Raw genomic sequence first — 16,471 nt, 5'->3', positions numbered from 1 at the left:
TATTTAGTAGCTCAACAGCTGTTAAAAATCAGGCTGGGCAACGATAAATCTGAATAAGCAGATCTCTGTACGTATAAAATTCAGCATTAATCATATCTATATCATCATTAAAAGAAATAATAATAAGAAAATAAAATTATATTTTCGGGTCAAAACAAAAAATTACCATACATATATATATAAATATAAAGATAACTTCGATGAAAAGTAAATTTAAGATGAGATAAGAAAGTTAACCGTAAATAGAACACATATTAATCTGACGTTACCTACTGAATAAAGTAAGGTATATAACAATTTTTTTTGAGGGGGAAGCGAAAAACGCTTTCGTGTTATCATCGGCCGCACGTATACTGCAATGTATCTGAAAGAAACGAAGGCGGTTTTATAAAGACGTCACGACTACATTATACAAGCCCTCAGTTTAGATTTCGCTTACAAATTTAAATGATTATACTAACTCCTTGTATAATGTTTTTTTTATTGATATAACTACGATTTTTATCAGAAAAACTCTGATCGAGAAATTTAAAAATTTTAAAGCTCTCTTAGTTTTAGGGAACCGGTCGATAAAACGTTATTGAGAAATGTTAATGTAAAATGTTATAAAGATAATCGAAATAATATTTGTTAATCAATTACAGTATTTAATGGTTGGAATAATTATAAACAAGATAAAATTGATTTTTGAGAATAAAAACATTATTCCCACACTTACACACATTCTCTTTGAAATATAATGCTACCACTTAAAAAGACGGGCTTTTTAAGTACAAAAATTTAATGTCAGATCATTGGCAACCATAAATATGAATCATTCAGAAGAATACTTAGTAAATTAAAAATTTTAGGTTTCGGATAAATTTTTATTTACAAACATGATAATGTAACTTTGAAAAAAGAAGTCATTTATAATTAAAAATGAGCAATATTCACTATTGTCCAACTGGACAATACAACTTCCCAAAAACATTACAATATTATAGCCGATAAGAATAAGCTTTAATATACTGTTTTTCATAAATATCATATTTCTTTAAAAGATGTTCTAATTCATTTAAAATAGAAAGCTAAAAGATTTCTTTATTTTACAAAAAATTGTATTGCTGTGTTGAAATTTTAAACAGTAGTAAATAAACTTAATTTTCTTGATCCTTTCATAATGTGTTAAATTTGTACTCAAATACTTTTTAATTACTGCTTTCAGAACTATTATTTTATTCTATTCTGATTTTATTTACCTTCAACATTTGGGTCACATTCACAAGTATTTCATATATATATATATATATATATATATATGTGTGTGTGTGTTTAGGAGGAGAAAAGATTATGGAAGTAGAAGAATTTTGTTATTTGTGAAGGAGAATTACTAAAGATGGACGAAGCAGGAGCGATATAAAATGCTGAATAGCACAGGCGAAACGAGCCTTCAGTCAGAAATATAATTTGTTTACATCAAGAATTAATTTAAATGTCAGGAAAAGATTTTTGAAAGTAATTGTTTGGAGTGTCGCTTTATATGGAAGTGAAACTTGGATGATTGGAGTACCTGAGAAGAAAAAATTAGAAGCTTTTGAGATGTGGTGCTATAGGAGAATGTTAAAAATCAGATGGGTGGATAAAGTGACAAATGAAGAGGTGTTGCGGCAAATAGATGAAGAAAGAAACATTTGGAAAAATATAGCTAAAAGAAGAGACAGACTTATAGGCCACATATTAAGGCATACTGAAATAGTCGCTTTAATATTGGAGGGACAGGTAGAAGGAAAAAATTGTGTAGGCAGGCCACGTTTAGAATATGCAAAACAAATTGTTAGGGATGTAGGATGTAGGGGGTATACCGAAATGAAATGACTATCACTAGATAGGGAATCTTGGAGAGCTGCATCAAACCAGTCAAATGACTGAAGAAAAAATATATATATATATATATAACTTACATTACTCAGCCATTGGCTAAGTAATATAATTTGGATAGCCAAACCACACAACATATTCATTCTTTTTTAACATACTTATCATTTTAACTTTTAATTAATATTTTTATTATTTGACACATATTTTTATATATGGAATTTTTAACTTTTAATTTGATTTTAGATTTAAAAGGAAAAAAAAAAATTTAATTTTAATTCCATTTTGTTTGAAATGATTTTGAAGTTTATATCCAAAGTTTTAACAAATTTTGTTTTATTGTATTTATTATGATTTTATTTTGTTAATATTGTGTATTTATAATGTGTAATTTTACGTGAACAAGTAAAAGATTGGGTCAACTGAAGATGTGAGATAATCATGAAAGTACTCTTGTGTTTATAAAATGGTATAAGGTAAGTGTCATCCTACCTAATTTAATTTTATTCTGTACTTGGTGGATAAGTTATTTATTTATACTTGCATAATAGTACAGAGGAATGTCTTAAAATTTACTTTAAAAAAAAATACCATATTTGTATATTAATATAGGCACCAGTTCACTATTTTATTTATTTATTTTGTACATCATGATATTTTCTTATTAACAGTTGGTTTAGGCAACTGCTAGTGCAATTCGTTTTTTGCTGGCCCACACCTAAAATTCCTGAAATTATGATATCTATTATATACTGATTTGAATAAAATAATTATTTATTTAAGTGATTGGGGCAAGACCTTCTAGTTCAGAATAACTTGTGAATCCACATGAGAAATGAAAAAAATAGTACTATCAAGAGCTTGAACTGATAATAAAATATGGAATTTTCTGTTTATAAAGTAGTAATTTTGAGATTATAAAACGTTTAGATACAGAAACTAAAAAAAAATATTTTTTAACCACAACTAATTATGAGACATCACAAAAAATAATTATTTTATGCACTTTGTTAACATTATGAAAGGCTTTTCTTATATAACTTTTTAATAAAAATTTCCTGTTTTAGCATTAAGGAATGTTTTATTCTAAGAATCAATGAAGTTGTTATACACTTTGCATAATGTAAAAGTGGAATGCCAGCTTATCTTGACACACTAAAATAATGTTTTTAGTACATTTTGATTAAAAACTCTTGCAATAACGAGTTGCAATATTTGTCTTAAAACATCTTAATTTTTAAGAAATAATATAGAACAAAACATTATATTACATCATTTGATATAATGTTTTATTAAATTTAGTGTTTGCAATTTTTTTTAAGCATGCTGAGATCTTGATTAAAATGTGTTGTGTAAATTTTGCTGCTGTCTTAATACATCTGCTCTATTTCTTCAAGGTGATTTTCAGAGGTTGATTCTGTTTTTATGTGTAGTGATTATGTTGTTTTGTGGATTAATGTGTAGTATATGTTATGTCATATTTATTGCAAACATGAGAGTTTAAAATGCATATATTTGGGTCGCTCTGTTTGTCAAATGCATACTGGCGTATTATTCTTTATAACTTTCTGTATTTTGTAAATTATTTTGAAGGTGATACAGTAAATTGCTTTCTAAAAATGTTAATGAATGTTTGGTATTTGTAAGTTGGAATAATATATATATATATATATATATAATATAATAAAGGTTGATATAATGTAGTGATAATGTGATGTATTTTCTGTCAATAAATGTGATTTTTGTTTTTATGAAACATGATGTCTATAAGTTGTGAATTTTAATGCTATCAAAGTCCATCAGAATTATTAAAATGTGTCAGATGTTTTATTGTATTGAAGACTTCAATATAATTGCTGGTTGACAAACCTCTTTAATAACAATGCTACTGGTATCTCCTCTAAAGATTGTTAATTAGCTTTGAAAGGCCCTTTAGAGAGAAAATTTCCATCATTCTGAAAGTGGGTCTTTATGTACTGAATAATTTTGATGCAATACTACAATTTATCATGATGTATAATGAAACGTCATTTTGTTTGTAGTTCTGAAAAGTATACAGTAACCTTCTTTCCTGAAAATTTCAATTTTATATAATTGTTGTTAATTATAAGTTAATATTATGTGTTTCAGATGTTAGTGTGATTACATTCTGTCTTTTATGTAGCTATTAAAAGACTAGTAGCTATTAAACGTTTGGGTGGGCTAGATGTTTAACTTTACTGATTTATTGAGCATATTTGTTGAATAACAAAATTATATATATAATTTTTATTTTTAGGCAATTAGTTCACCACATTAGCTTGAAACTTGTGCATGAGAATGTGGAATGGAAATTTTGTAGCATTGAAAAATGCCATGCCTAACCGAAATTCAAAGCCAGGACCTTCCAGATGAAAGCTTTCTTCCAGGTGAAGAAAGATAAATATTTAAATTTTGTGCAATAATCAGACATACAAGGTTGAGTCAAAACTTATCTACAGTTTTGCCATAACACACCTTCGAGGTCATCATACTGCCTTCTGCAGATGTGTGCTTAGAGTTGGTATGATTGCAGATACAAGTATGAAATTTCAACCTGATACTGTCATTTGCATTTTGGCTATTACAATGTAAACATGTCCACTTGGCTAGCAGTTTGCACCAAGGAGGCACAACAAGCAGTGATCCGATTTCTGTGGTAGGAAGGTGTGAAAGAGGCTAAAATTCATTGTAGACTTTATCACATACTTTTATTTATTCATGCTTTTTCTGATAAAAATGTTTTTCTTGGATCAAGAAGTTTAAAAGTGGCCGGACAAATATGATGCACAAAGAGGGAGCAGAATGCCAATCAACTTTCACCATGAATGACAAGATTCAGCAAGCTCGAAAAATGGTTCTGGCAAATAGGTGAGTTACCATCGATGAAATAATGTCTCATTGATGAACCAAGAACATCAGTCATGGTTCTGCCCATCAAATCATCCATAACAAGCTTGGCTTTCATCACACTATGCGTGATGGGTACCAAGACAGTTCATCACACTATTCAAATCATCAAGTTGAATTTTGAGGTATGGAAGTGGTGCAAAAAGTGGCTTCGCAACCAATCGAAAACCTTCTTCTTGGAAGGAATACCCTAGCTTATGGACTGGTGAACCATATGTATTGACAAGGGAGGTGACTATGTAGAAAAATGATGTACATGTTGAACCCCTACCTTTGTGTAAATAAATTGTAGTACAAAAAGTTTAGATAATTTTTTATTTGCCCTTGTATTGTGTATAAGTGTGTCAGTTATCTACATAAATAAGATTTCTATGTAAGTTTTAAAAATGTGCTTATTACACCATTTTATTTATTAACATACTAGTATAGTTTTGGATGTGATGAAGTCAAGAAAATTAAACAATTTGTTTTTTGTTTTTAAAATAAAAATAGGTGTTACATTATTAAAATACAAGTATTAAATAATATAAAGATCTTTTTTTCAAATTTTATGAAAATTGTCCTTAAAGAAATTTTTTTTGGAACTACTGCAGTTTTTTTCAGTGAAGTTATTGATGGCACTGTTGTTAATGGTGCCTACCTTAAAACTGGTTTGGAAACCACCTCTTATATGTAGTTGATCTATGTTCTATTTGTTCATTTAATAAGTTTTTTATTAAAAAAACTAAAGCATATTTAAAATAATTTTCAAAGAGAATCAAAGAAATTAATCTGTTCTATATATCCTACCCAAGCTCACTTCATCTAGAGCAATGTACAGAGTGTAGGACTAAAGGTATCCAAAAGTAATGGCCTATATTTAGAAAACCATTCCTTGTAATTTCTTAAACGTAGGCTCAACAAGAAATATCTCTAAAATTTGTTCTGTATACTATCAAGGTCAGTGGAGTATAGATGCAAAGGCAAACCAACTCACAATGCTACTGTAGTCAGTCAAGATGTGGACCCCACAACTGAGTTTCAATCATTTACGGATGGAGGATATGAACTGAATGGAATATCAATCCTCCTAGATTCAAGTCTATTCATCAGTGGAATATGACTTTAAGACTGGAAGCTTGGTTTCACAAACTGGAGATAACCCAAAAGTTTCAATTAATGATGAGAGTGTGGATCATATATGCGATGCATTCACTGCCAGTCCTGGAAAGTCAATTAGACAGGCTAGTTACAAACTGCAAATTCCTCACTCCACTGTTCACAGCATTGTGCATAAATGGCTCCGTTTGTGAGCATAAGTTATAACTTCTTAATCACATTAAACCAAATGATCACTACCTAGGACATCAATTTGCTGCAGAGGTAATGCACCATGTAGAAAACAATCCTAATTATCTTGATACATTGTTACTTAGTAATCAGGCAACCTTTCATATGTGTGGGAAAGTTAACAGACACAATTGTCAAATTTGGGAAATTGAAAACCCTCATACTGTAATTGAAAATAAAAGGGACATACTGAAAGTCAATGTCTGGTTAGGTCTGCACGAAAATGGTCTCATTTGCCCATTTTTTTCATGGAGTCCACTGTGGCAAGACACTCACTCATACTCCGAAATGCTTGAGAACTTTGCTGTACTTCAGATTCCTGCAGGCAAGATGGTACTCCACCACACTTTCACAGAGATGTACCATGTTTTTAAACAACACTTTTCTGTGATGTTGAATCAGACGAAGAGGTCCAACTACATGGCCACTAAGATCTCCAGATATTACTCTTTTGGACTTTTTTGCTTGGGGATTTATTAAAAGTTGTGTGTACCAAAGAAAAGTGATATTTGGACAATTTAAAACAGAGAACTGTTGGATCTGTTGGTCTAATAATGCCACAGATGCTTCTAAATACCTGACCAGAGTTAGATTATCATCTAGACATCTGCTGAGCTATAAAAGGTGCATATATTGATCTTGACTAACGCACATTAAAACTTGGTGAGTTGCTGTGTTTATTAAAAAAATTATTACAGTATATTATCTGGTTCTTTTAATACAACTGGCAATATAAACTTAACTAGGTCTCTTAATCCTTTAGCCTGGACTCTTTATATTTGGAATGGCAGCATTGCAGGAAGTTTAAGTAAAATACCACTATCATATATTTGTGATGATTGGCATGACAGAATGCAGTTAAAGATAATTTTTGTGGTAACGATTCCAGTGTAATATTGCTTTTAGAGTAGCTTGCAGACAGTCTCCTAACCTATAGTCTGATTAAGTTACCTTTAGGATTCTAAAATTTTTATATTACATTTTCAGAAAATAAGCTGACCAAAATATGAGTTCATACCACACCAATTTCCAAATTCATGTTCAGTGGGCAACATAACATGTATTTCATAAACTTATACGCTGCTATTTTAGTGCTGGGTAAGTCCAAATATTAAATTAACAATCCTTTTAATATTCTGAATGATGTAAACTGTAATTGTGTAGTACAAAATAATTGTAAAGTTATAAAACAAATATTTATTACAAAGTTATATGAGGTAAACCATTTAGGAATAGATGTAGCAATAAGGCAGAAATTCTACAACTCCACCAATTTGGTTGCAATCTAAGATGTACAGTAGCATGCAAATTTATCCGAACACAGGGAATGTTTTGTTTATTTCTATGTTGTGGCCTCAGTGCTTGACCACACACATTCTTTAAATTGTCTGTGTAATGAGATGTTATTTAGTAATTTTCATATTATAAATAGTGTTTTATGAAAATTTATTTCATTTTTTACTACAAAATCATATTTTTGTATATTATGTTCTGTGTATCTTGAATATATAATAAAGAACATAATTCCAAAAAAGTGTTTAAAAATTGTTCCTCTTTCTAAGCATACCAGTATGACACAACAAATAGCTTCTGAATGTAGTTTTTAGATTAGGGACAATAAATGTTATTTTAAAACAATTTTGAGAAACTGATACCTTTTCACCTCAAAGGAAAGACAAATGTGGCTATAAAAGAAAAACTACGCAACACAGCATTGGTTATTAGTAACAAAAACAAAACTAGATCCAAAATTATTTGCTGTGAATTAGCAGCCAGTGGAACAGATTTACACACCTATTTATTACAACTACAGATTTACACCAACTTCTTGCAGCTGGATGGAAAGCTTGTCGGCCAACTAAAAAGCAGCTTTTAACACTAGCAATGTGAAAAAACTCTTGACAGCCAAAGCACATGCTAACTGGACCAAAGAAGACTGTAAAAATGTATGCTTTCTGACAAGTTACATTTTTATGATCAGGGGTAAAGGGTTCCATACATTAGAAAAGCATCAAATGAAAATGCATCACCAACTTATACCCAACAATCAGTTAAACTTCCCCAGAAAAAGGTTTGGGAACTATTTCTCATTTGAAGGCCCTTGTTCATTACTTCCAGTAGATGATATGTTGAAAAGTGATGGATATATCAAGATTCTGAAGGAAAGGGTTTTGACAAAACTTCAAAACAGATTCCCACAAGGCAACAGAGTATTCCAACGACCATGCCATACTGCCAAAAAAGTAGAAACATTTTTTGAAGTACAAAACACTAAAGTGTTCCTGAGGCCAGGCATTTCCCAATACTTATACCCAATTGAAAATCTTTGCAAAATAGTCAAAAAAAGACTCTCAAAAATGGATTGTACCACAGAAATTGACCTTATTAAAGCAATATCAGTATGGTTTCATAAAGAAATCAAAATAAAAAGTGTAGCACACTTGTTGAATTGATGCCAAATTGTATATATGAAGTGATAAAGGATAAAGAAGGGAATATTAATTGCTAGATATTCACAAATTGTACAGATATATATATTTTTTTCTAAATAAAATTACTTTTTATTAAAAACATCTGTGTTTGATTAATTTTCATGCTACTGTATATGAAATAGCTACTTAGCAAATTCTTATATAAAAATTTTATCTAAACAGCCTCCATTACATTGTATGTACAGTTGGAATTAATTTTAGTAGCTCAATAACATTCATTTTGGTATGTAGATGGGGGATATTTTCAATATCTTTGAGCTGGATCATCTGAATTAATCAGATGTAATCGGTTTTATAATTATAAAACTTCTAAATAAACCCAGCCTGTCATTTCACCTCTTTCTATAAGATAAATGATATCTGGAAAACAGGATGGCTAAATCATGTAATGATATATTTATTCTTTCAAAAGTTAAGATCTGTAACCATATAAATTTAACTCATGAGTAGTCTTCTGTATAAACAGAAAGAAGAGATCTGTACAAGCAGATTCTACGATGGAGATTATCATGAACAGCAGTGTTGCCAAAAAGTATCCTCAAAAATTTAATAAGTAAACTCAACCTGCAAACAACTCTGACATTAAATCATATTCATTGAGTATAAAATACATAGATGCAGATAAGAAAATAGCTTCAGCAATAGATAAAAATAGAGGATTTATTTTTAACAAAGAGAAGTCTTGCAAAATGTCAATTATGTAAGATAACACGAATTGTAAATATTCATTTAATAATCACTTATTCTTATTTCTTACTCTTTCAATAACTTTAATTTATTATTATACCTTTTTAATGAAGACAGGTTGACATTAAAACTTTAATTTAATTTATGTTGTAAGACGTGTATTTTTGTGGTGTGTGAAAAAATGTCATGTCTCACCAGAAATTAAACCTTTGTAGAAGGAATTACATGATAATTAAAAAAAAAAACAAACGTTTTAGTATTGTCAAGCTTCTGTTTTACAAAAAAAATATAAATTGAAATTAATGATAATTTAAATAATTATTGTAAAATAATTTGATAAATTTTTGTTATAAAATTTACAAATGAAAGTTTGAAAGGCAGTTTTAAGAATTTGAGTGTCATTTTTAAAAATTCAGCTAATGAAAATTTTACGTATATTTAAGGGGGAAATACGATCGATATTATTTTCATTGTTTTTAATCTACATTGGTCACAGGTAAAAATTAGGTACAACTGCACGTATTAAAACGATAAACTGAACCAAATTTATTAAATATAACGTCTTAAAAACTCACATCATAATGCTTTCAGTCGCTCTTGCGGCCATTTTCAGAAACCGAGAAAAAAACCTCTGAGAGTATGGCCGCAAATCATATTGAAAACATTAGATATGAGTTTATAAAATTTATATTTAATACAGTTTTCAGTTTATAATTAAAGGAATAAATAATCTTGTATAAATTATTTTTTCTCATACTACATACATTTTCAATAGTTACCGCGAATATTTCCCTAACTACGCAGCCTGCTACGCTGAGCGCTAGCTACTAACAATGGATCAATTCTTAGAACGAATTTATTGATTAGAATTGCAAAAAATAATTTCAAAACATACATGTGGTGGGTGAAAAATTTTCATAAAAAGAAAAAAATTAAAAATGAAGGCCTACAAAGCGTCATAGGAACTGTTAATATTAAAGATAAAAATTTTGTTATATTTATATTATGTATGTACTATTATACTACAATAGCAGTTTAACTTAATCTTATCAATATTTGTAGTACTAAAACTAATCTAAACAAATTATATTTGAAATTAACTAACAGAATGATTAAGAAATTATATCTGAAGGATGGGAAATCTATAAGTGGAAGAGGCATCTTGTTATTTGCAATTTAATCATGTGTTTTGGTAGGCGTGTTACGCAGCAGAAAAAATGAGGCACCCAAACGATTTTGATTAGTGTTCAGTGATAACACTACGTCTTCTAGTGTGATGGCGAGGTAGAGGGAATGCATTTGTTTGTAAGAGGGTTTTCTTAAATGAGTAATTATTTAATTTGGTTCAGTTGTAGCCGCTATGCAGCAAATATGAAAATAAAATGGAATAATACGTGTTTGTAGATGGTATTCATTTACAGTACTTGAATACAAAAATAGCACTTGTCTGTTCTATTTTGCTCGTCTACATTTACGTGCGGGTAAATGTTTACATTGCATAAATGTTAAAATCTTTTAAATTCTATTTTCTTAAGTATATATTTATTTATTAAATTCAACAAAACTAATTTTTGTTCATCTAATTATCATACATTACCAAATAATTTTATTTAAAACATAAAATTTAACATTTTTTTGTTATTCGCTCCTGTTAGAAAACTAAAATTGTATTTTAATTAAAATATAATTAGTTTTTAATTTATTAATAAACTGATGATTACTGATTATCGTTAATTAACTAATTTTTATTAATTCTATTATAATTAATTAATAATATTTAAATTTATATCAGCTCGAATAATAGAAAAAAGTTAGACTTTTATAGGAATTTTTCACAAATTTTTAATTTGAATTGCTGAAAAATATCTACATCCAGTAAAGTGTGGAGTCATTCACAGAGTGAAGTTACAAATAACTGCATACTGCAAGAATAAGAAGAAATAATTTACATGTCGACAAAAGTGGTAAGTAATATAATTTAGAAAAAAATTTAAATAATTTTGGCTTATGTGTATTTAGCATGCAATTAATCTATAATCCCTGGTTAATATAGTGCACCAGCATTAGAGTTTATTTTACATTAACTATACTTTTACAACAACTATACAATACTATACAGTTTTTTCCTTGCTGAATTGAAGAATTATGTATAATAGATCATCTTGCCACTCAAAAGGATAAATTATTTGGATGCTTCACTTTATACAGTTTGTCTTTTATCTGTGATACATGAAAAGTTTAAGATACACGAGACACCAGTCAGATTTGCTTTTCTTAGGTTGCTGTTATTTATAGAACCAGTCCCTTGTGAATCTTGTCATATCACCAGTAATCACTATGATTATGGCATTTAACTAATTTTCTGTAATAAAAAATAAATAGATTTTTAAAATTATGAGACTGTCATACATGAACTGCACTTTATTAATTTAGCTTGTTTGTTGATATTGCAACACGATCAATAATTTAAACACTATATGCTATTGATTATAAAATTTAATTCATGAAATTTTCATATTCCAAGCACATGCTTATGTAGCGACATCATCAAGCAAGTTTTGAATCATCTTAATTGTAACTGTAGAATTATTAAAAATTACGAAGACACCTTCAAATACCTAGAATTATTTTTGCAAATACCTTTTGGAGCTAATTGACAATCTAACTCACCATCAAAATTGAATATTGCTAATATCTAGTATACATGGAACATGTATACTAGAATGAACATACATCCAGTCTGTCTACTATAGTACAGTGGACTCACTATAATTTAATTGTTTTATCTAGGTTGCTTTATTTTTTTTTTTGCCGCATGATCTTGTGTATTGTTTGTTTTTGAGAGTGACAGAAATCTTAAAGATCAACTTGTGTTAAACTGATTTAAAAACATCAACAATTAATTAAAGGATTAATCCTCCATTTAGTCAGCATATGTTAAAAAAAAATTGTAATAAATTAACTTTTTAGCCTTTACATATGGATTGCTTTTGTTTTGCCCTTTCAATTAAATTTTCTCTCTATACTGGATGCTATTTTTACTATTACCATTAACATTAAACTAAAATAATAATTCTGAATTGCTTGTAAATATATCCATGTGTGTGCATAAAGTAATATATATGAAAAAATCAAAGTTACAAATTACATTTGGAAATAAATAAAAATTGAAAATGTTAATATGTTTTTAATAAAAATAAGATTATTTAAAAAAGAAAATGAAAAATTTAATTACTGTGATTGCATTTGAAAACTAAAACAATTTTGCACTTCATAAATGAGTACTCCAGAACACCTCACTAGCCAGTGTTAAAAAAAAAAAAGAAATAAAAATAATATTATTTTATCATTAATACATTTATAAGCAATAACAAAAAAATGCCTCAAATATATGAACACTTGATCAGTCATTGTGCTTCAGAAATAACAAAACTGATATATAAATTAGATCTTATATTTCTCTTGAAGAAAAATGAGCAACGCAACCAGCTGGTCGCTATGTGTGGTGTTTAAATTATCTTGTTTACTGAAAACTTTGTTGTGGCAATCATGTGCGAATATATTCAAATTAACATTTGCGTTAAGTGTTCGTTGTCAATTTGGTTGCAGACAACTGCTTAGTGTGCAATATTTTTATACTATAATATTTTACCTTTTTTTGATTCTGGCAAATTGGATGTCTCTTAAGTGACATTTATCTTTGCTTTTTTAAAAACCTCTATATTCAGAAATATTTTTTTGTTTTGGGTTTGAAATAATAGTAGTGTAATTACAGTTGAAATATAATACTGTGCAGTTAAATTTAAATGAAAAATTTGTGCAAAACTAACATCATAATGTTATTTTCATCTTTGTATCTTCAGTGATATTTCGATTATCACATTGAAGATGACCACGTAAAGTACTCGAAGCATTATTAGACAAGTTCAAACAAAAATGTTAGTTTAGAGTAAAATTGGCTCAATTTGTTGTTAAATATTAATAGATAGAAGAAATTATAATTTTTAACATTTGATAAATCAATTAAGAAAAGCTTAAAAGTGAAGTACCACAGTCACCGTAGTCATTTTTGGTTTAAAAAATTGTGTCATCCTACCCTTATTAATAAATGTAATCATTAATAAAACATGCTAATTGATCATATTAATAAATTTAAAATTGGAAAATGTGATAAAGGTTACTTTTAGTAATTTTTTAAAACTGATATTTTCATTTATTTGTGTTTATTTTTGTTACAGGGAAGAAAAATGTTTTCGTACCATGTAAGAAAATTGATTTATTTATTGATAAGTGTATTAATAATATATGCATTTATTCAGTTTATGAGATCTAGAAGTATACTTGACATAGAAGACAGAAATGCACAATTGTAAGTTGAACAATGTATTTAACATTATCTTTTTTTAAATTTTTAAACAAACAAATATTGTAAAATCAATACATTTTACAGCTATTAAGTAACATGATGTGAAAACTGATTGATAATGGCTCTATTACAACTGCTATGTTACTAGTACGAGTAATATAAAAATTATGAGTACTGGTCTGATATGTTGTTTTCTAAACTTGTTTTTCTGATTCATGCAAATCTTCTGTTCTCTGAATTGTATTTTCAGTTATTTAACTATTCATCTGAATTGGATGACTAGTGCCTTAGCCATCAGTCATTTTTTCTTTTTTTTTATATAGGAGGAGGAAGAAGCTCTACCATCTGCTTGCAACAGACAGTAGTCGAGGTCACGCTGACAAAAAACATCTCCCTCTTTACAACATAGGAACTGGACCTAACCGTTGGGCATGAACATGGTTCCCATGCAATCAATGTAGGCACCCCAATAACTGGCCTCTGAGCAGAAGTGTTCAGCATTCCCTGGGAGACTTTACTGGCATTTACTGGCAGACAGCGCAACCTGGGTGGGCCCCTGCTGCCTACTCCCGGGGGCTGGCCTACGCTCCCTACTCATCAGTCAGCCTGTCCCTGATGATCCCAGTGACCATACCCTCTGTCAAAGCCCGGTTCCTTTTGGAGTCAAGCATCCGGCTTATAATATTATCAAAATGGAAGGATCCCACATACTGATAACACTCAGATCATTCTTGCGTCCATCTCTTACACAGAAAGACTGCATGCTCCACATCATCAAACTGATTGCAGTACATGCAATGATCAGTTTCTGTTCGCATGAACCTCTTCAAGTATGCTCTGAAACAGTCATGGCCAATCAGGAACTGGTTCAGGGCTTGTATCCAACCTCCCCAAACTCCTCCTTTAACGATGGCTGTATTTGCCAGAACATATCGGTCTATATGCAGAGGAGTTATTGTTCAGTTTTCCTTGCTTCTTTAGTAACACCATCTTTGCAGTCTTTCATTCCCTGGGCAACTGTTCCTGCAAAAGGATGATGTTTTTTCAGAGTAAGTCATAATATCATCCACTATTATTATATCTGCCCTTATCCTTATTGGCAAATTTTATTAAGATCAGTTAATTCATTCTTGTGACATGTGGACAGATCAACAAAATAACATTGAATTTAAAAACTCATAGGAACTCAATATAAAAATAAATATCCTTAATTAAAAAAAAAACTTTTTGAGAAATTTTCATAAAACACTCTAGTATCTTGATTTTAAACCCTTCACTCCTTCCGTCATAAAGAACAGGGTTTAAAAAAATATATATATATATTTTTATTTTTCCACTGTATATGTTGGAATCTTTTCTTTTCAACAAGTGAACAGTAAGAAACTCCCCCCCCCCCCCCATGGCACAATGAGATGAGAATAATATGTATGACATTTAAATGATGTGTTGTACAGACTTGGCTGATCATCCTGAGATGTATTGTTAGTTGAACTCCAATTACCTAAGGACACCATTATCCATCCACTGTCTAATATTCAAAACCTGTATAAAAGCAACTAACCTTTATTAGGATTTAAACCTCAGAACCTTCAACTTCAAAATCAGCTGTTAAAAAACTTATTCATAAAGTCTAGTTAACCACCAGATCAGTCTGGTGGGCAAAAATATATATGTAATTATTTATTGTTTCTGTTCCTTTAATATAATGCAATCATTAATCTAGCAAATACAGCTGTATTGAAAATTGAATGTATTATATTACATTATTATATTTCATAATTATAATGTTAAATATATGACTGAATATATAGCAATCAACATATAAATCATATGAAATTAGAGTATCCTTTTTTATACTGTTTGACTTGATTGCAGTGTTAATACCTGATTGATTACAATGTTAATTCGTCATGCAAATGATTTTTTTTCCATAATTTAATCAGATTATTATTGTTGAAATGTTCCATTTATTTTAGTTTCTATTTTATCTTTTATATTTAATGAATGCGAACTATGTACACAAACACACACACACACACACACTCACACTCATGCACACACAACTATATGTATGTATACAGGTGTATCATGAAGTTCTCCCAGGACTTTCATAACCTAATCTGCTCGTGAATATAATAGAAAAAGCTTATATAAATATATGTCTTAAAATGTTTTGTTGCGAGTTACAACTAGTTAAAAATTTCACTCTTAATTTCAGTTATCCTGAAATGAGGTCGTAGTAAAATTTTTAGGAATTAATTAAGGGGAAAAATTAGTGATTTTTTATGGTTTCTTGACTTGAAAAATCGAATAAAATAGGTCCCAGAACCATATCTGAAGTAGTTTTTGAGAAATCTGGGGTGAAAAATCAATAAATTGAGATTAAAAAACCCTGTTTTTTTATGTTTTGATGGACAATAATTTTGGTAAATGGGTAATATACACATAAAAATTTTTAGAAAATACCTGAAAAATTTTAATTCCGAACAACATGGTGCAAGATATGTTGAATAAACAAAGAAAAATTAGAAATATTCAAATTTTATTTAGAAACTGAGTACATAAGTAGTACATCTATCAGAAAAGTACTTATTTAAGATAAACTAAAATCAAATTTTTTTTTAGTAATGTGAAACATTTATAAAAACAAAATTTACTGTTAAAAGACTTTTAAAAAAAACTGGTAATTACACAAATATGGCAAAATTAATAAATTAATAAAAACTACTTAAGTTAGTTTTTCTTTTATATGACAGAAATACAACTAATTATTTGGAAAATTATTATCTCAAAATTGGCAGTAAAATAGCAG

The 16,471-nt window shown here is 29.1% G+C and overlaps 1 protein-coding gene across 1 annotated transcript in view; it reads left to right on the top strand.

Annotated features, from left to right (window-relative positions):
- The first annotated feature begins 11,118 nt into the window (after positions 1–11,118).
- LOC142333463 (uncharacterized) overlaps positions 11,119–16,471 on the top strand; it is a 79,890-nt gene continuing 74,537 nt past the window's right edge. Inside the window, exons 1-2 of the mRNA XM_075380654.1 lie at positions 11,119–11,257; positions 13,532–13,662. Coding sequence (XP_075236769.1) covers positions 11,243–11,257; positions 13,532–13,662 — 146 coding nt within the window. The 5' untranslated portion in view covers positions 11,119–11,242. The remainder of the gene's footprint in view (positions 11,258–13,531; positions 13,663–16,471) is intronic.

The sequence above is a fragment of the Lycorma delicatula genome, chromosome 12, assembly GCF_047948215.1.
Source record: "Lycorma delicatula isolate Av1 chromosome 12, ASM4794821v1, whole genome shotgun sequence".
Taxonomy (NCBI): Eukaryota; Metazoa; Arthropoda; class Insecta; order Hemiptera; family Fulgoridae; genus Lycorma; species Lycorma delicatula.
Note: the sequence above shows the minus strand (reverse complement) of the source record. Positions and strands in the feature narration are given on the sequence as shown.